The sequence below is a fragment of the Xiphophorus maculatus genome, chromosome 8 (genome assembly GCF_002775205.1).
Source record: "Xiphophorus maculatus strain JP 163 A chromosome 8, X_maculatus-5.0-male, whole genome shotgun sequence".
Taxonomy (NCBI): Eukaryota; Metazoa; Chordata; class Actinopteri; order Cyprinodontiformes; family Poeciliidae; genus Xiphophorus; species Xiphophorus maculatus.
In genome coordinates, this window is record NC_036450.1 from 13463017 (window position 1) to 13483587 (window position 20571).

At 38.1% G+C, this 20571-nt stretch overlaps 1 protein-coding gene and 1 long non-coding RNA gene across 2 annotated transcripts in view; one reads left to right on the plus strand and one right to left on the minus strand.

Moving 5' to 3' along the window:
- Nucleotides 1–1962: 1962 nt before the first annotated feature.
- The window catches only part of LOC102232067 (leucine-rich repeat-containing protein 75B-like), a 43797-nt gene continuing 25188 nt past the window's right edge, over nt 1963–20571 (plus strand). Inside the window, exons 1-3 of the mRNA XM_023338858.1 lie at nt 1963–2468; nt 8630–8758; nt 10950–11062. Coding sequence (XP_023194626.1) covers nt 2067–2468; nt 8630–8758; nt 10950–11062 — 644 coding nt within the window. The 5' untranslated portion in view covers nt 1963–2066. The remainder of the gene's footprint in view (nt 2469–8629; nt 8759–10949; nt 11063–20571) is intronic.
- LOC111609591 lies at nt 18778–19792 on the minus strand. The gene is made up of 3 exons (XR_002753201.1): nt 19391–19792; nt 19133–19198; nt 18778–18850 (listed from the first exon to the last, which is right to left on the minus strand). It is a non-coding gene; the product is annotated as an uncharacterized LOC111609591 (long non-coding RNA).

A 20571-nucleotide genomic window follows, 5' to 3' on the forward strand; every position in this document is an offset into this window, starting at 1 on the left:
CGTTTTCATCACCACTATCCCAGCAGAGCAGAAGACAGCTCTTGCAAATGCAAGAACCATTTTACATTTGTTTGACACAAAACATTTGGTTCTTTACAAAACATTTAACACAGCAGATCAAACTGCATTGTTGTAATTATGGCAACCAAACAGAAATCACCTGTTCTTAGCTACATTAAATTACCTTACATCAGTATGAATCCACTCAAGTATCTGTTTCACTCTATGTCCCAAAAATCTTCTCTTAGCGATCAATCTGCAGAAGTCGCCATGTCTGTGTTGATCTTTACTAGTTTGAATCCGAGAAGATGAGTCTGAGTAACAATAGTAGTCATTTATTTTATTATTTGATATTATTTTAAGTTTACATTTACTGCATTTTCTGTAATATTAAAGGTATGTCAGTTTTCAGTTACCGTTTGAACAAAATGTCATGCAGTCAATAAAATGTGGACTGAAGCTTTTCTGGTTCTAAACCCAGTTCTTTCCAATAAGGACAATTTGGCACCAGCCGTGTTTAAAGATGACCAACAATACTAGCATAAAAGTGATATAATGTGTTATCTAATATGTAGTAATTGACTGGAAGACCTCATGTTTAAATGTATGTAATTTGTCTATGAAAAGAGACCAGAGTACGTGGAGAAAACCAATTCAGTCAGAGAGAGAACCCTTGTATGTGAGAGAGAGAGAAAAATCTCAGAAAAACAAGTTGTATATTGTCTTTATCACCAATTAATCATTATGTTTTGATCCCTGGGATAAAGTCAGGACCAAAGCCCAAACAAAATCAAGAACAAGCCTTAGAAGAAAGTAAGCTCAAGCTAAGTTATTCATACGGTAATCATAATGAATTAGCTGTTTCTGAAAACAACTAAGACGAAACTGGCTGTTGGAGCTCATTAGAAACTTATATAATCACTCTGGACCAACTGGTTGCACTGGTGCACCACACTATTTAAGTTACTCCCACAACATTTAGGTTGAACCCAAATCAGTTTTCAAACGAACCCTCAACATCACCTGCAAAGACTGAGTGAAGGAAATAAAAAAGTGTCCTTTTATCCTGTCATGGTTTGAGTTTTTCTGTGTATTAATTTTGAGTTTTCTCTGTCTCTGAGTCTCCGTGTTGTCCTGTCTCCCCTTGATTAGTTCCCAGGTGTGTCTCGTTCCCTGATTACCTCCTGTGTATTTAGTGTCACCTGTGTCTCTGTGTCTTTGTCGGGTCCTCGTCGTGTGTCAAGCCAGTCGTCTGTTGTCGTCTGTGCTGTCTAGCTGGTTGTCAGTCAGTCGTCCGTTCGTTTCGCCAGTTGCTACCGGTGCTGAACCCTGGATTCTGTTCTGCTGTGCTGCCTGGTTGTTGGACTGTTTGTATTTCGGACTTGCTCATCATTAAATCATCACTTTACTTCTACCTGGGTGTAAGCGTCCTGCCTCACCATCTCCACCCACACAACGTGACATATCCGGCATGTTGCAAAGACAGAAAAACTTCTTACTGATGCTGAGATAGGTTATTACCTTCTCATCTCCACATTTGAAAGTCAAAAAGTTTTATTGCTTGCATTTGAATGCAAACATGAATTTTATAAATAAATTTAAAAAAATTTAAAGCTTCACTTTTATCCTATAGGAGCATCCAGAAAAACAAAGTAACCAGAATCTAGTAGAGAATAATGCACTTTTCAGAAATGATATGTTTTCCTGGTAAAGTTATTTATTATGAGGAATTTAAAGTGTTTTTTGCGCTTCAGTTGAGTATTCAATCAGTGTGTGTTTGTCTCTAACCTGTCTGCCTTGCTTATGATGCGGGGAAAGGTGGGAAACCGAATCTGACAACATTCAACAGTCTGCTGCATGACTCTCGCTCCCAAGCTGAGCAGCAGCTCTCCGTCTGATTGGCTGAGAAGAGCTCAAGCTCCGAGTGGAGGCAAAGGATGCCAGAGTGCTCAGGCAGTGCATGGAGAGGGATGCATGCAGGGGACGTCGGCGACACGGACAGCGCACTGTTATGTGCTTTTGCAGCGCGTTTCTAAGCAGCTTTGCAACTTTCAAGCACACGTCTGATGCGCGTCCAGTCCCATACGGAGCAGCTTAGGTGTGATGTTTTGGCTGCGTGTTGCACAAGCCCCGCTCCCGCTCAGTTCCACTGCCGCCGACACATCCTCCCTGGAGTGATGGGCTCCAAGTTAACCCGACAAAGAAGTCTGGATTTTGAGAGCAAATTGACCAAAAGGAGGCACCAGCGGAATGATCTGCCCAAAGAGGACGAGAGAAGTGGCGGCAGGAGCGGCGGAGACTTCTTGTTTACATCCCTGATGCTCAAGTCCGACAAGCTGCCGGGGATGCTGCGGAAAACCAACCAGAGCCCGTATGTCAGACGGGTGGCCTGGGTCCGGGAGATCCAGAGGATGCTCCGGGAGCACAAGAATGAGCAAGCAGGTGAAGTGCTCAAACTACTGAGGAAGGTAGGAACTTATTATGATTTGTTAGCTTCCTTTAAATCTTATTTATACTTATTTTTTAAAAAAGAAAAAAAAGGAAATTAAGTTTTGTCAGGACACAATCGTTTCTGATGTTTTTGCCTGCTGTATTTTTTGTTTTGTTGTTTTTTTATATAGAGTAAAAGATTGCAACAATTTCCTCTTACAGTCTAGAGTAGCTTACACTTTATGAACCTTATTTAAAATATTTGCATTCAGAAGACACACAAACTCCAAATGATTATACACACAGTTGCATTTAGTTAGCTATCTAGGTGCATCGTTGTTGATCATTTCTGAAAGGTGAAACAATTTTAATCATTTACTATTTGCTGTCCTTGTTTACTACAAAATTAAACCTATTTCTTTTTCTTCTGCTAAACCTTTGAACACCTATATTGTCCGGATACTGACATAAATTCAGTCAGTTTGGGAAATAATGGTCAACTTTTAATGCATAAGATTCCTTACCTGTTTATTGTGTTTAATATTGCATCCTTTAGAGGTGTGAATAAGGATCCAGGATCCATGATGCATCTTTAAACCCAAGAAAGTGGAGCAGTTTAACTAAGCTCAGCTGTGCTTTTAACATGGATTTATTCAAGATTTTTATGGGACCCTGTTGCATAGCACTGTAGTTTTTTAATGGTTCTATAGAAAAAATCCCTTTTTTTCTAATAAATGTACACTGACACAAACACGGAGCTGTTTGGATTTGAAATGTTGGATTTAAAAAACAAATATTAAAAAGTGTTTTTAAGAAAAAAATCCCACCAATTCTGTTTTGTCTTTGAGTTGATGACAAGACTCAAACTAATCAGCTGGCATTAGTTAACATGAAGGCAGGAAAGCGGCTTTTGACAGATTTTGCAGTCGATTCTGCAGCATTTGAGTTGCAGAGGGTAAAGGTCATGTCTAAGTCACAGTTTGATTCCAGTCGCCCCCCTCCAGCCAAGATGAAACAAATTGTGGAGATCAATTATCTTAAATTTAACTGACTGGCTTAGATTTTTATGTCTGATTGGTTTCTGTGCGTATTTGCAACACCTAAAAATGAGGAAACGCAGTATCATGGTTGTTTTTGCTAACATTTGGGGTCTTTCGCTCCATTGCTGGAGTGTTTGCAAGTTTTCCATACATCTCTAAAACAACACACCTGAATCTATGGGCTGAACAGCTTTCTGAGCAAATAACCTCTAGAGAGTCCTGCTAACTACTTTGTGATTTGATCCAGGTGCGTTGTTGCAGGGAAACATAAAAAACTGGTTCCCAAACTCCAATTACTGGAGTTTGGGAACCAGTCCTCAAATGTCCTTTCATTTTTACCCAAGAAACTCTAGAAAATAATATGCTAATAGAAGTATGAGGAAAACTTTGTGAGAAATAGACCCATGTATGACATTTTAAAGGCTTTCAACAGCAAATTATGTTGGATTATGGACATAAGACTTGTTGTAAACCAACTATTTTATTGAAGTAAAGTAATTGGACCCTTGTTGATGTAAAAAGACAGTTTTTGTTGAAGATGGCTTTGTTCTGTCAATGATATGAGGCGTCGAACAGTGAGTTGACCATTACTTTTCATACATTATTGGAATGTCAAGTGATGTATTATATGTATATTGACATAGAAATATATTCATGTATAGAAATTATATCATCAATGGGACGCTAATGGGTAATAGCAATGCAATTTGCCAGGACAGTGCTTGATGTCTGAACTTAAATTACTCGTATTTGTCTCAACAACTTTCCTTTCTCTTTCTGAATAGGACTCAAACTTCTGCGCATGTCAAAAAACTCATTTAAGCGATTTCACTTGCTCTATTAGCATGTTTTCACACCTGAGGTTTCTTTCCTTCCTTCACTCTGATACAGCTTGTGTCTGCTGCTAGCCTGACACAAACTCCTTCTCAAAGCCAGGTTTGCTTTGTGGGAGTAAATGGACTAATAAACTATTTTTCATTAAACATAAAGCCCTTTGCAGCTTTGAAGAGATCTCAAAATTCATTCGGTGTGCTTCCTGATCATTTTACCTGGAATAATACCCAGAAGCAACGTCATAAAATGAATAAATTATCCTTGTTTTCTACCAGCTTAGAACATCTGCTACCCGTAATTTAGATTTGTTTATTGGTCTGATGTGGCCTTAGCAGAAGAACCAGACTGAACGGTCTCACCTGGTTTCCTGTGACTGGTTTCAGTTTGCTTGGAGCTAATAATAATAATTTAAAAAAAAAACATCAAAAAACAAACTTATTAGCTGATTTGGAACAAAACAAATTAACTATAGGTGGGAAAAGAGTCTTGAAAGTTATAATTCCGATACACTGGCTGCATTTTTAATCTCAGTTTTAACTCTTATGAATTAATGGGTATGAGTTGGTATTTTTGTTGTTGTTTGTTTGAGAAATCTAATTATTGATTGAGATGGACCCTGTCAGAAGAGCTCCATATATACTCTGACTTAAACAGCTTCATACAAATGCAGAGAGCATGCACAACAGGAAACTGGAAATTTAAAAAAATGTCAACTCATAGGTATTGCACAGATTTAGCACAAAAATCATGCTGATATATATATCTATATATTTATCTTAAAGCAGCTCTGCAATCTGTTCAATCTCAGATGGGATATCGGATCTGCCTCCTGTTTCATACGTCTGCATATCACCATGTTTAAGATGCTCAAGAAGCACGACTGCTCCCTCCATCGCGAGGCGAGGTGAAGCCAGAGCGCTGCTACATTGTTTGGGCTGAAGCCAAGTGTCTGACTAATAACACTTCAAGATGGGGGGGTGAAAAAGTGCCGGTACATCTCCTGTTGCAACTCTCCAGCAGTAAGGCAGCTTTTCCTCCCAGGAATGGATGAATGTGGAGATAATCACCTTGAGATGACAGATGAAGGAGCCTTTTTCATTCTTTCACACACAGGAAGTCATTGCAAACAGGAAACATTAACAGTGTTAAATCTTCGTCAAGCATATGACTTCTGGACCATTACGTTAATTAGTTTGGGATTATTCTAGACATTAATTAGTAAACAAAGCACAGGCTAGTGTTTATTGGAATAAAGCTTCAGACTAAAGTGAGCTGCAAAAATGCTACAGTTCAAATGAAGCAAAGCTGTCACATTTTATTTGTTTTAATAAACCTTACATCAAATTGTTTTCAAACCAGATGATGTAATTCTTTAATATTGTCTCCTATCAAGTTGCTTTCTGTTGTACAGGAAAGCCAATACAAAATAAAAAAATATCAATGGGTAATATTGCTTTATTCTTGAATATTGTGATCCATCCAGCTTACCTAATATGTCACAGACAAGCAGAGATTGAATATTGCAGCCAAGCAGTCGTTTGAGATTGCGACATTGCATTGTCCAGGGTTTTCCCCAGTGTATGTTAACTTAGCCACCAGGCTAAGCATGGCTTAATTATTTAAGTCTTTTTAAAATGTTTGCATTTTTAAGACTTTATAGTTGGTGTTCAAGTATTAATTTCCCAGTCTTTCAATAACACATAATTATCAAGTGATATTTTCAAAGTTCCTGTCAACATTAAACATTTTTTAACTCAATAACACAACGGCCCGCTGAATGAATGACTGCCCTGGTGCCCAGCCACCGGGCTTAGCAAGTTTTCTGTGGGAAATCTTCATTCTAATTATTGTGCAGCTCTATTTTCCCAACTGCAAAATGTTTCCGTCTTGTAAAAGCCTGCTGACCTGCAGTGTGCAGCAACAGTTGTGGGAAGAACAGCTCTTTATCACTTTATGTAAGACAGCTGGGAAATACCACTGTCACATGTACACTTTCTGCGGTATTTTTAATAAAAGATTTTAAACTGAAGGAGTTTAAAAGATTGACGTTGGTCAATCTTGGAAGCAAAACTCGCCCCATAAAAAGCCTTGATAAGCTCACTTCTTTTATCAAGTGAGCTTATCACTTGAATGAAGCTCACTTCATTCAAAATATTCACATTGTACTGTTCTAGATTAACCAGAATATTTCTTGCAGGAGTTCTTAATTCAAACTCATTGGCTTAAATTAAGTAGTGTTGTTTAAAAGTAGTTTTTGTGTTTATACTTTGCCATTGACTTTATTTTATACTGTGGCATATTTTAAAGTTGGGTTGAGCTTCTTTTTTTTTGTCACCTAAACATAAGCAGGAAACATCACCAAAGCTGATCAATCAATCTGAGGCCCTCCAAATACTCCAAAATTATATTTGTTGTCATTATATTGGTAAATTTATGTGCGGCAAGCCACTGAAGCATTGATAGGTTTTTGTTTCAACAGGATTTGATGCTGTTGAAACATCATCAAATCCTACATATAGATCTTAGTTTAGATGCATGAGTAAATTGTCAGATATGAATTCCTTCGGTGAGTTTGAACATACGGACTGTGATCTTTAAATGGAGAAGACAGATTTTGAAAGTTTCCCGTTCTGTTTTTGTTTTTTTCAACCAGACAAAAACAGTCCTAAAAGTTGTTTGCAGTCTCATTTTTGACCAGATCACAACTTCTTGAAAAGATTAGCTGTTAAGTTTTTTGACGCCGCATATGTTCTGGATTTTATGCATTTAGTTCTGATGTCATTTACTAACGGATCGCAACAGCAAGTCATCCAGTCATGAACAATTAATCAGGTAGTCGAACCAGAGGACCATAAATCTAATAAAAATGGAGTTAAATGAACCTCCATCTTCTGACTGCTGATGCATATTTCTTTCATCGAAGCAGAAACCTGTGGGATGGGATTTATTACATTAGGCTTTATATGTTTCTGGATTCTAATGAACCGCATGTGTGGGATGATGTTCTCCGGTTTAGAGATGCTCTCCTTATTCAAACCTGGAGATGTGCAGCTTTAACGAGGAGAGTACAGAAGCTTCCTGTCGGGGACAAAGAGCAGAACATTTCATGCTTTCACAATGAGAAGTCAGTGAATGCAATCAGATCTCTCTGTTGATTTAAAACAGGTGTCTTTTCATCTGTGCACAAGAATGTGATGCAGCAGCGGCGCGGATCAGATGAGGCACTTACATAATCAAAAGGCGCTGTTTAAAAATCCTCAATGCTTCAGTTTCTTCACACATGTGGTGGCCTGTGTGCGGAGGATATTCCAGCATCAGGGAATCCCACTGATCTCGGCTGTAATAAATCAGTCCAGAAGCTGGAGGAGGAGAAACTGCTGATGGGAGTTTTTGTCTTTGTTTCCACTGTGCCCCCAAAGCGTTATGGCAGTCAGCACATATAGAAGATGTTTAGCCTCCAGCCTGCCATTTCAAAAGCGTTTCAGCTCAAGGAATCGCTGACGACATTTTTTCAGCAGCGCCGCAGCCTCTGGTTTCACCATAAACAAGCGCGTGATGGACTGGTGAAAACGTGGCTCCTCTCTTTATGTTTGGTAAAACCAGTTATGTCCATAATGAGAGGGAGCAAAAGCCCTTTTTAGGTTTGCATGGATTAGGAAAGTAACAATTAAGCTTTACGCCTAAAAAGAAACAATTTCCTCTAAACTTTTATTCCCACAAACCTTTCAGCTAATTGTGTTGTTTCATGTCTTTTCTCTTGCTTGTTCTGTAAAAACAAGCTTCAACCTGTCTTAAAACATTATGTATTCTAACAAACTCATGCTACATACATGCTGTATTTACATTATTGGGGTAAACAGATATAGTCTGAGGAAAACATACAATTCATAAGCCTCTGGGTTTCTGGTGTTATTAAATCGCTCTTCAACTTCTTCAATCCTTGAAGAAAAACACTTATTCTTCACCAGAGAGTAAAACTGTACTATCTGATTAAGGTATGACAATATTGCATCTGTTCTCACTTAAACGCAGCTCTCAAATGGCTCTCAGCTTTTGAAATTATCTTCATATGTACATTGGTACTGTGTGCGATGGAGCTGTGCAGCACTCTGAACAGATGGGGAATCCCTATCTCCTCGCATGAAGATAACAAGCTGAGATGAAAGGAGAAAATAAAAGAAAAGCTTGGAAATCTCTTTTCGATCTGTCTTTATCTAAAAAGCGCTCAAATCGGCTGGTAAAATTTGTAAAGTTCACAAATGGTTTAATCAGATGAAGCTTCGAGTTAAGTGAGAGTTTAATTTCTGTCTTTTCTTTCCCCTCAGGATTTGGGACTGCAGGGATCATCACTGAATGACATTTTGTACAAGAACGCAGCTTTTCTCAACCTGGTGGACCCCATTTCTCACGAGCTGCTGCTCAGTCTCGCCCGGGACCTGCAATGCCCAAAACGGGTATGAACCTGCAGCTTTTCAGATTGTTTAAATGTTGCACTGATGACCACTTATTGTAAAATCGGGGTTCTTAAGCAGGCTTTAAAATCAGTAATTTAATTGTATTCTTCATCTACGTCTGGTTAACTACAGAACTACTGGAACACGATAATCCACTACAACCCAATCAAAGGAAAACTGCATTTTTTGCTTTTCCCAAATGCATGAATCAAGTTGTGCTCACTTTAAAAAATAAAGTGACGGCTAAGGATGGATAAAGGGAACAGAGAGAGCATTATATCTGGTTGTGACCCTGTTTAGTGCTCTGGTCTTTCTTTGCGCTGTGAAAAATTGCCAGCTGCTGTGCTGAAGTCAAAAAGCTTCCTGGCCACCAAGCTACTGGGTCAGAGGAGATTTGGCACTAACAGTGAGGACACTCTGAGGACTTTGACAAGTGGCTAGTGGAGAGACAAAACAAGAAAACTCCCCTAATTCCTGAATGCTGCCTCTGAAAGCGGGCCATCACATTCTTTAAGCTTTTTCTGCATTTGTGTTTCTGCAACTATCCTCATTTCAACGTGTCGGAAACTAAAACGGAGCCACTGATTCTTTAAGAAGTAAATTGTGTTTCGTCCAGACTGGCAGCCGAGCTCATACACTTGCGGCGCAGCATACAAATCAGACGCGTTAAAATTCAAGATACATTTCGATCTTGGGTGTGTGAACAGAGGCACAGCTGCTCAGATTGGCTGCAAAAAGACAAAAATCGCGTGAAGCTATTATCTTTCTTTGTGGTGAGATGTCATTGCTGTAAGGAAAAGATTTAAAGTCTGAAGACAAGATGACACAAGTCCAGTGATAAAGTCTGTAGGAAACTCCATTTTATTCCTGTTTGCTTCGGAAGCAGAAGCCCAGGAGTCAGGGAAGGAAAGTGAAAGACTGGCAGCGGTGAGCTCCTGACTGGCCACCGACCCGTAGCGAGATACTGTGTCAAACGTGACAAGGGTGTAGAGAGGCTGAATTCAGGGCCCTGCAGCTGCTTCTGTCACCAACATTTTCCAACAACCCAGGAATCACATAGATTTAATATCCAAACACGTACTGTGAGTCAAGACAAACCTAATTTGTCGAGTCTGTTGTCAGACTTGAGTTAATTCAGTTGCATTCACTCACTAGATTATTTCACACGATAGGCTGTGTGGATCCATCCAGACGTTGGATCCTTTGAAAAAACTCCCAGTGACTTCATGCTTGATCATTCAAGTGGTTGAATAGGTTGGAGCCTGTTCAGTTTGTCAGCTGTGAGAAGAAGTAGCAGCAGGAGCCGTTAGTTTCCTCAGGGTGAATTAAACAATGTTTTTCCCCTTTTACGACATTGCCCTTTCGTTGTCATTGAGTTGTAGCATTAATTAGATTCACCCGGTTCAGCTCAACCTTTTACATTTAAAGTCTGTGATGAAATGTCTGCTGGATGAAATGTTTGAAGGAGTTTTTTTTTCAATTGGGTTTATTGGAAGGCTTAAAATATCAAACATCTGAAGTTGTCTTACATATTAAGACAAAGTTAAAACAAGGTTTTTATATTATATATTTTATGGGGTCAGGGGCTTGTCGATCAGACAGAGGCCTGTCACAATAATCAATAAATCAATTAATTGCATGATAAATTAAGACAAACTCAATCATTTTCATTTGCATGATTTATTGTTTCTCTTTTTTTTTTCACTCTTTCTACCAAAACCTGGATGATAAAAGTCTTCAGTGTGGTGGTTTGGTCTCAATTAGTCCTTTTTCGAAGGACAATTTTGTTTACAAAGACTTTTAAATTCATTTTATTTTCTGTTTTGTTTGATTTCTTTTAGATATTTAAAATGTCTTCCAGTTTCAGTGTTAAATATTCATTAGAATTGAAAGTTTATTGATCTCTCAGAATGCGCTCTTGCATTATTATTTTTCCATTACCATTATATTACTTAAAAATGGCCTAAAAACAACAATATCATTGTTTATTGTTATTGAGATTTTTCTGGCATTTAGCAACAGGAATAACTTGGCAAATCCTAACTGACATAAAACATGAAAAGTTCAGTTTGATTTAGTTTTTTGAGAAAGTCAGAGAAAACAGGCCGTGTTTTTTGCAATGGTGTGTGTGGTTTCAAAGGTATTTTGTTTCTCAAGAGTGTGATTCAGTTGTATTTCTGTGTTTTTGCAGGAGACTGAGTCACTCAAATCCACCAACAAGATCTGCCGCCAGCTGATTTACCACTTGACCCCTCACTCCAAGTGGACTAAACAGAGCGTGCCCAGAAGGAAGTCCCAGGCATGGTGGGTGTGTATGTGTGGGTGTGTGTGTGTGTGTGTGAGTGAGTGAGTGAAAGTGACACTCTGCTGTCGTTTCTAAGACGATGCACTCGCTGACCGAGTGACCATAGAGAAGTGATTCCCAGTCTGCTGCCATTTTGGAAAAGTCTCTCCACTTGATCTCGCTTCAAGGTGCTCGAGCAGCGATCGCAATTTCCAGTCACTTCTGATGGCTAAAACTTCATCAAACACAAAATTACTTCCCTTGATAATAATCCCTCCAAGGTTCATAATGGATGGATTAGCTTTGTCTTAATTAAACATCAAGCCCATTTTGCCTTAATTAAACATTAGCCCTGCTTTTCCTAGCGGCTCTTGCCTTCCCTCAGGCACTATCAGTATTTCAACATTAGTAAACTGACACATTTTTATTTTGTATTGGCTGGAGTATTGTAAAACGCTACATAAGCTGGTGCAACTAAAGTCCATGCACAATCATTAACTTCAAGTTGTAGTTTAAACAAATCTGGTTAATCTCTGTCCCATGTTATATTCTACAAGAAATGTTTTTTGTGAGAACTAGCTGAGAAATAGTTAAAGCTGATGGGGAAGTAAAATATTTTGGGGTATAGACCCCCAATGACCTTTGGAGATAAGTATGTATGGATGGGTAGATAGAACAAAGCCTTGTAGTAACGGCTTTAGAGTTTACATTGAAGCATATTTCTTCTCACATTTTCACCCTGCTGATGCTTATATTAGTCTGTCAGGGTTACATAAGCGTGGTTTTTAATTCAGTGATGGCACCTCTCTGCTGACATAACCAAGCAATCCACTTCAAAGGTTTAAACAGACTCAAATCCAGCCACGCCCTTCATTTGTTAATTAAAAATGAAATAAATCAGGCCATCCCTCCAGAGGAAGAACTGCTGAAAGATCAAAAATCTCTTTCCTGAATGAGCTTTTCAGTGTGTAATGTGATCCTCGCCCCCATTTCAGTCAAAACAAACAATTATTAACCCTCTGATGCGTAAGTGGATCCTTTTTGACCCGCTGAGGTCACCTTTTTGCAATATCTTTGTTATGAAAAGTTTTCATCACTTATTCCAGGTATTCCTCAAAAAATATGTTACTGATATCATGTAATTACAATTTTTTATTTACCTTTTATACATTTTAAGATGTTTTATATTACTACCCCATTCTTCTGTGAGTGGGTCAAAATGATCCGCATTCATTCCTATGGAATTTCATGGGAATCTTTGTTTCTTACCAACTGTGACTGTCAGGAAAACATTTTTTTGTGAACCATACACACTGAGTCCTAAGTGTCACTCCTGAATAATATTTTATAAAGCAAGAACTTTTACATATAAGTATTATCTTGAGTTTTTACCTCACAAATGTGTGTGTGTTTGTCAATCATGAGTACTGTGACAATGTTATTGTCACGAATCAACATATTAGCCTTCGTCAAAGTTTGCCAACACTAGTTATCTAACCAACTAGCTAACATTACCGCCTATACTGTGTATTATTTGTGTGTGTGTGTGTGTGTGTGTGTGCGTGTGTGTGTGTCTCTGTGTGTGTCTGACACCTTGGATAAGAAAACCAAGAGAGAGAGAGTGTTTAATGACATGCAAAACCTGTTGGTCAATGTGTTCAAGGCTCTTTCTTTTATCATCTCAATAAATAAAGTAAAAAATTCATAGCTATATAAATACATGCATAAATAAACGAGCTGGAAAAGAATAGAGTGCCTTCTCCGGGTCGGGGAGGATGTCCTGCCCCAACTGGAGGAGTTCAAGTATCTTGGGATCTTGTTCACCAATGAGGGAAAAATGGAGCAAGAGATCAACGGGCGGATTGATGCAGCGTCTGCATCAATCTGTAACCGTCCAGGTTTGTTATAAATGATTGAAGAGTCATTAACCGCAGTATTTTTGGACTTATTGATCGTAAAAGTCTACTGTATGTGTCAAAGTTAAGAAGATGGCAATAACTTAAAAAGATAGCAGAATCCCTCTCCTATAAAAAAAAGAAAAAGAATTATTGTCTTGTGTTTGTATCGAGTTCAATGACTGAAGACTTCAAAACATTTCTGGATGCAACAAATATCCCTGGAAACTCGCTTATCGCAAACACTAAAATACAGAATTAAGTATTTTCCAGCATTATTTGCAAAATAATCAAAACACAACAGACTAACCTGCTGGAAGATCACATTCATTCATTTCTACTTTTTCGGCATGTTGGATGCTGCTGAGAAAGCAGTAAATGGTTTCAGGTCAAACAGAAACTCTGTGGGAAGTAGGACACCACTGGAATGGCCTAAACAATACCATGTTTATGTTTTGTGCAAAATAAAGAGAAAATTCCAGCTTGAATGAAATGGCATGAATATCAAGAAAGAAGAGGGGGAAAAAATGATCTCCAGTGATAATGATGAGGCGTTCTCCCTGAGCAATTAACCCAGATTGAATATTTTTGACAGCTCGAGTTAACTTCCCGCCCCAGCCTCTCCGTTGCAATGTTTCAAGCACTCAACAAAACAACAAGGCCTCCCAGTATGCTCATTAGCAAGAGCTGCAAACTTCCAAACAGCAGCAGCACTTCGCTGTAGGATTCATATCTGCAAATACAGAAAAACACACGGAAAACTCAAATGTCTTTGCATGAAATTAAACCCGGTAACAGAGTGAAGAAGGCGGCATGCTTTTCTCTTAAATTCTCCGTTTCACCTTCCTAATCCTTTCTTAGCCTTTCTCCGCTCTCTTTTTATGTTTCTGGCCCTCAATTTCACCTGCTTAAAAGAAATCCCCCTCCTTGCATCGATTTTCCGGCTCATTTTTATGAGAGCCCATTTTGTTCAACAGATGCCATACATAGCAGCTCTGCAGGTTGAGCTGAGGCTCTGGGGAAATGCTCTGAGGAAAGGCACTGTCAGATGAAGAGAAGAAAAAGCGAGGAGGGGGGAAATCACTGCAAGGTAGCAGATCAGAAGTCACGTATTTCCCATCTTTCCTCCAACATCACTTTGAATTTATCTTGTTTTTTCATATTTTGGATGGGAAAAAACTTATGCTTAAGTCTTATTTTCTCCTGACGGTGAAATTGAGAAGTCAATCTAATAAGTACAGAGCCTGCTCTCCATTTCTTGTCTCAAATTGGATTGTTTCTCGTGACATACAAGCAAGTGGCCGCAAATGCCCCAGCGATAACTCATAAATCATAACTCGAGGTTTATTACCGAGGCCTGCTTTGCTTCTCTGATGCTGTAAGTGCAGCGCGAGTCTGTCAAGCTTAAGGCGATGTTTTTGTTGTCTTTCTCTGCAGCACAAGCCAGATTTCCCACATCCACAGAGGGAGGTTTCTAATGTTTTTGGGACCAGTATTGAATTTCAGGTTAATGAAGATCAGATCTTTTATTAGATCAAAATTGCATCTACAGCACATTTTCGAGGCATTGGACTCCAGCGGGATGTGATTTCATGTCTTCTTTTCATAGCAACTAATTTTACAGCCATGATTATAGAGATTATGAAATGTTTTGATGAGTTACAGTAGCTCCTCCCTTTTAGCCCTCTACAGGCTTTGTTCAATCTGTATTAGTAGTGATGAAAATCTCAAACTACCCTGCCTCATCTGAGGTCACTCACCATCAAATCTGTAAAATCTTGATCTTGGCAATCTCTGGAGTAAAAGGAGTTGTGTCTATTTAGACCAGGTGTCATTAACTGGGGGTTAGAGCTGATAGTATGTCGTGATAACTAATCTATATCTGTCATTGATCAGGCTAAAGTACTCTTCCTCCTACAGCTCACAACGTGATGACTATCCAGCAGCCATTTTGGTTTTCATGTTGTTGATTGTGATTGTAAGCAAGGTAGAAACCAGCTTAGGTTAAAATGTAAAAAAAAATAAAATCTGACATCACGTTTCATATCAGTCGTGACGTCCGATAATCAGGGGTGAAAATTCAAATGTTTTTTTGTTTTTTTTTTTTTTCGAAATACAGTAAACATTTTGACAAGCAGCAAAATAGTTTCTGCTGAAAAATCTTATAACAATTGTTTCCCAATTCTGTGAAAAGAACTGCTATATAAACTCATGTAAAAATATACCAATATGTGTTGCTAACATCCTCTGACACTGTGTACCCTGTTTAATACTCGTGTGTTTCTTTTCTGTTGTTTTCTACAACAGAAAACAACACATCATCAGGATAAATATGATGTGTTTATTATCATTTTGTACACATGCACATAAACGTTGCATATCAGTTTATTCTCCTCTGTAGTTAAAATGATCAAGAAAATCCCGACCTTTCGGAATAATCCAAGTCATTAGTGAGTTAATTGCATATTTTTCTGCTGATTTCATATTGCAACATATTTTGTTGATTGTAATCCTGCTAATTCTTATGAAAGGTGACATATTTTTACCCCTGATGAAACTAAAACATCTCAGTATTCTCCTGCATCATCTACTGAAATAACATAACTTTACAATAGCCATGTATCGATTATTCATCTTATTTCTGGTGGTAATACTGAAGGATTAATTAACTGTAGAGGCTGCTTTTACCTACCGTTTAACACCAGAAACGCCACATATTTAGCTCTTCTTCTTCTTCTTCTTACGATGCTATTCCTTGCACCCTAACAGCAGGTCAGCCTCTAATGTGTATTAATGATAAAAATGAAGTGATCTTTAAGAAACATGGAACATCAGCCTGATCCCAGGTGAATTTATCGATTTTTCTTTGGGTCTGAGGGGATTTTTTGTGTCTGTCGTTCTCAGTTTAGCCCTTATTTATCTTCTATGTCACCTTTTTGCCACAAAAGTTGATAAATATTGTATTACTTCCTTGCTTTGGTTTTTATTAGTTTTTTACTGCCCAAGTTTACAAGCAAGATGGACATTAAATGCAGTATCCGTCAGTGGTCGCCCAGAAAATGAGGCTTGTTGTAGACATGTTCCTTCGTAGTTAGGAAGGCTCACAAGGAGCCAATTTGTTATGGTGCTGAAGCCAAGGAAAACATCAAAAGCACCTGCTGAAATGGAGTTAATAAAATATAGTGCAATCAGAAGCCTACACAAACCCCCGTAAATCAGATGAAAGACCCGTGTGAAAGCTCACACTGCCTTGTCTTTTCAAAGTCGCCCCCTGACATGCAGACGCACCACAGTTATATCTGGTTGAGATATCTGATTAAAAATCTGAGTGCATTTTTTAAAGCGCTGTAGGTCTCTCCAATGCATCGATGATGTTTCAATAATCATCAATGAAGAGTCAGCTTCAATACTTCTGGTCTTGTCTGCTTTGCTTAATTTACTCAGATTTTGTTTCCTTCTTTTTGTTATTTTGAGCTACTCTTTCCTTGAACCTACTGTAACAAATGTTTCAAGGATGATGGAAAAAAAAACTTGATTTTTATTGAGTTTCAAACCTCTAAGAATCTATTTTATTTATGAAACTGTGGTGCTTTAATTGGACGTTATATGAAACGTTTTGTACAAGTTCAGTCAACTTATCAAGAAGATCAATCCTGGCTGATCAGGTCTGACTTTGCCCACCTGGCCCACTTCAACCGGGTCTGAACCATAAATCCAAAGCAGACTTTTGGACAATTTGTGAGCATATTATCTAGTGAATAAGCTAAAAGCAGGCTGAAGTTAGCCAATTTGAGAAATTTCTTGTTCTGTGATGCCAGAACAGGACGAGGCTCTCTGGCATTTCCTCTTACCTAAAACAAACTAAGAGTTTATTTGCACATTGAATGTAATTTAAAACATAATTGTTTCAGAAGATTAAATCCCATTCAGAACAGTGCACTGATTAATTGTGGAATATTTCATTTAAAGGAAAATAAATGGTTACCTTTCATGATTCCTTATTTTGTCTAGCATGAAAGTCCTAAGCAAATGCAGATTAATTTCAGATAAACCGTACAATACATGAAAGAGTAAATCCTCATGATGAGAGATGATCCCATTGTTTTAAGAAAGGCGGTTTGCTTTATCTGAAGAAAAGTTACGTTAAAATTAGCTAGTCAGCTAAACTGAGCAAAAGAGCTGAGTTTTTCCTAAATAAAAAGCTGAAGTGCAAAGGTTTGTTTATGCTACATAGACATAATAACAGTCAGTAAACACTTTAGTTCCTCAATTAAACCTCTAAAACTGTTAAACCAAGACTACCTAAAAGTAATCTTTTAATTTTACCTACCTTAAAGATTAGGGTGATGACAAGGAGTCCTTCCGGCCTCAAACACTTGGAGCTCATTAGATAATCAAAATATTATTATAAGCTATTACAGGAAGAATTTGATTGCTGTATAACTAATACATTTTTAACACTAATTTATTGAGAATGGTATGAATAATTTCTGATATGTTGTTTTGTTATCTTTTATAGTTACCCATCTATTTAAGATAGCTGAGAGTATGAATAATTCTGGGCTCAGATGTTTAGTAGAGTATTCTGACTGCAGTCTGATTACACCTGTTTTCTGTAAAGCAGCTGTTGGGCCACCGTCAGTAATATTATGTGGGCGGATTATTACACCTTTGCACCGACTTTTTACATATCAGACAAATTTTGGAGAATCCAATTACCATCGTTAATCTGCCAGAATGACTGACCCAGTGGCAAAGATGACTGAACTATGATGGTGAGGTTGAACTGAGACAATCTAAAACCTCTAATGAAAGAAAGGACCCTGCTATGATAATCACTTACAGATAAGTGGTTATTAAAATTGGTTGCAATTTGAATAAGATTAGATTTCTTGTAAGATTTGAAGCCATTAACAAGGAGTGGGGAGCTGTGGACGGACAACCTCAGTGCCTGTTTGTCAGTCAACTGCAGTGTTTGAAACTGTGCTTTTTTCACTATATTGTATTCACATAGAAAAGAATCATTTGGATTGGGGTAGCATGATGTTTTGCATTTCAAACACCACTTGAGTGCCGCTTTTCTTTATAAATATGTGATGGGTATTCCCTGTTACATGTCGCATAAATAAACGCTGGCAGCATTCATTGGAATAGATGCATGAATCTGGGCTAATGGACAGCATGATGTTGTTGCTTTGGGCTGAAATCCCATTGAAAATAACTTATCTGACTTCAGTTTTGACAGAAATCCAACTTTATACTTCTACATTTTGCTGTGTTCAGTTACAAAAGCATCCAGAGCTTTGAGTGCGCCAGAAGAGCATTTAAGTGATTCTGAACATATTGTTGCCAGACGAGCTAATGTGAGCATTTCAGAGACTCATGACCTACAGAGATTTCACTTTACCTCATAGATTGATCCAAAAAGACAAAATATCCAGGGAGTGATGGTTATACAGAGGAAAAAATGGCTTGGTGATGAATTAACAGATTGGTTTAAGAAGAAGATAGCTGTAATGGTATCTTTTTGTGAACAATAACTTGGATTTTCTGTTTCTGTTGTGTTTTTACTGGAGTTTTACACAAAAACAACATACCTGTCCACATTCGTCACTGTCAAACATTTGAGGCAAACTCAACAGTGACAATTTATTTTAAAAAATGGAAATAAAAATAAAGGAATTAAGGGGGAAAAAGAGGTTCTACCAGCATTTTAGACGGCTGTTCATCTCGTGAAGGGTTGCCAAATTTTATCTCAATTTTTTCTTTTTGGGATATCTTCTTTTTTGACTCCTTTGGAAACTTTTGGCTCCTTAATACCAGCTAAGTGTAGCGTAGTTGATTCTGCGTTGTGTCTTGTAGAAGAGTGACCACAGCCAGACCACAGCTGATTGGAAAGCACTTTTAATGATCCTGCATTCAAATGGCAGAAAATAGTAATCAAGAACAGGCTTTTCTTTTCACAGTGTTCCACAGCGCCTTCTCCCACGGGATCCGAACAGAAAGAGACGCGTGTGACTTGTGTAAAGTAACACATTTACCTTGCAAAATAAAAACAATTGCAACACTAATTAATAACTAAGCCCAAACATGGACATAATAATCTTAAACAGTACATGAATAAGAAAAGAAATAATTAAACAGAATAATTAAACCAAATAATCCCACCAAAAATAATAATGAAACATCACATACCTGCATTCAAATGGCAGAAAATAGTAATCAAGAACAGGCTTTTCTTTTCACAGTGTTCCACAGCGCCTGTTTAATCATGAACAATACTATTTTCAGCACATAGATGAAGCAATGTTTCATGTATCAGAAGAGCAGCTAGATAACTGCTAACTGCAGGTTAAGTGCTTCAACACCCATTGTTTTACAAAACCAGTAATAAAACTAACACTTATTACCCTTAAAATACACTTATTAAACACAAAAAGCAAAACTTCATACCTTCTCCCACGGGATCCGAACAGAAAGAGCGCGACGGAAAGCGTGGGAAAACCTTTCACAGGTTATAATGGTATGACCCGATAACTTTTCTTTTTAAATTTCGAACTGATACTTTAAACAACAATCTATGAACTCAATATGTTAAACATTAAAGGTAATAATTCACAGTTTTGTTCACAACATATTAAATTTGAATGAAGATAATAATTTCGGGACAGGAAATTACCCACTGTTTTGAAATGGATTGGTCGTCTTTTCAAAATAAAAGCTGTCGGTGCTCATATAATTTCCTACCGGAATAGCTTCTCACTTTACAATCTAGTGTAATAACATCACACTGCTACATTCACCCCCACTGTTTTACACTAGATTGCGGGCATGCTACCCAAATAAAAAACAAAAACAAACCAAACAAAATAAAACACAAAAAAAATAAACATACAAGGAGAGAAAAAAATAAATAAATTTACAAACCTGACCACAATACATGTAACCCAAGTATACCCTCCATACAAGACCAAAATGGTCGACCAGCTAAGAGCTATTCAATGAAGAATTAGGGAAGATGAGGGGTAGCTAAGTCCCCACCTCACCATAGAAGACATGCCACTTACACATCTATCATAGAGTACACCCAAAATCACCCAAATGTGTCCAGTGCAATGGACAACCTAAATAAAATTATGACCAGGCCCCTAGTGAAAGAAGTCCCAATAAAGAAGAAAAAGAGATAAATTACCCATATAACAAAATAAATGACCCCTAAAGGATCTATGACAAAATCTTAACTCTTTGTGTGGACATTGTCTGAATCAACCTGTTAACAGGTTTGATAAGTCTACCCAGTCTTGTCCGTATTCCTTCCCCTTGAACAACCGAAGGAATCCCTGAGGGCACGACCGAAACGACTGAGTCACATCCAGACACATGTGTACCACTACCGGCTTTGGTTGAACCTACAGTGTCACTTGGGCGTAAGCCTACGCTTACAGAGTTTGACAGCCGATCACTAATGTTATCCTCAGAGTGTGAGCTCTGCGACCCATGATCCACCTCATCCAAAACGCTCCTATGGTCCCCACAGACAGACACAATCCCTCCACCCTGAACACTATCATCATTCCCTTCAATCGCTTCAGATCCACTAGCTTTTGTCACTTCACCTGCGGTCATCACCACAC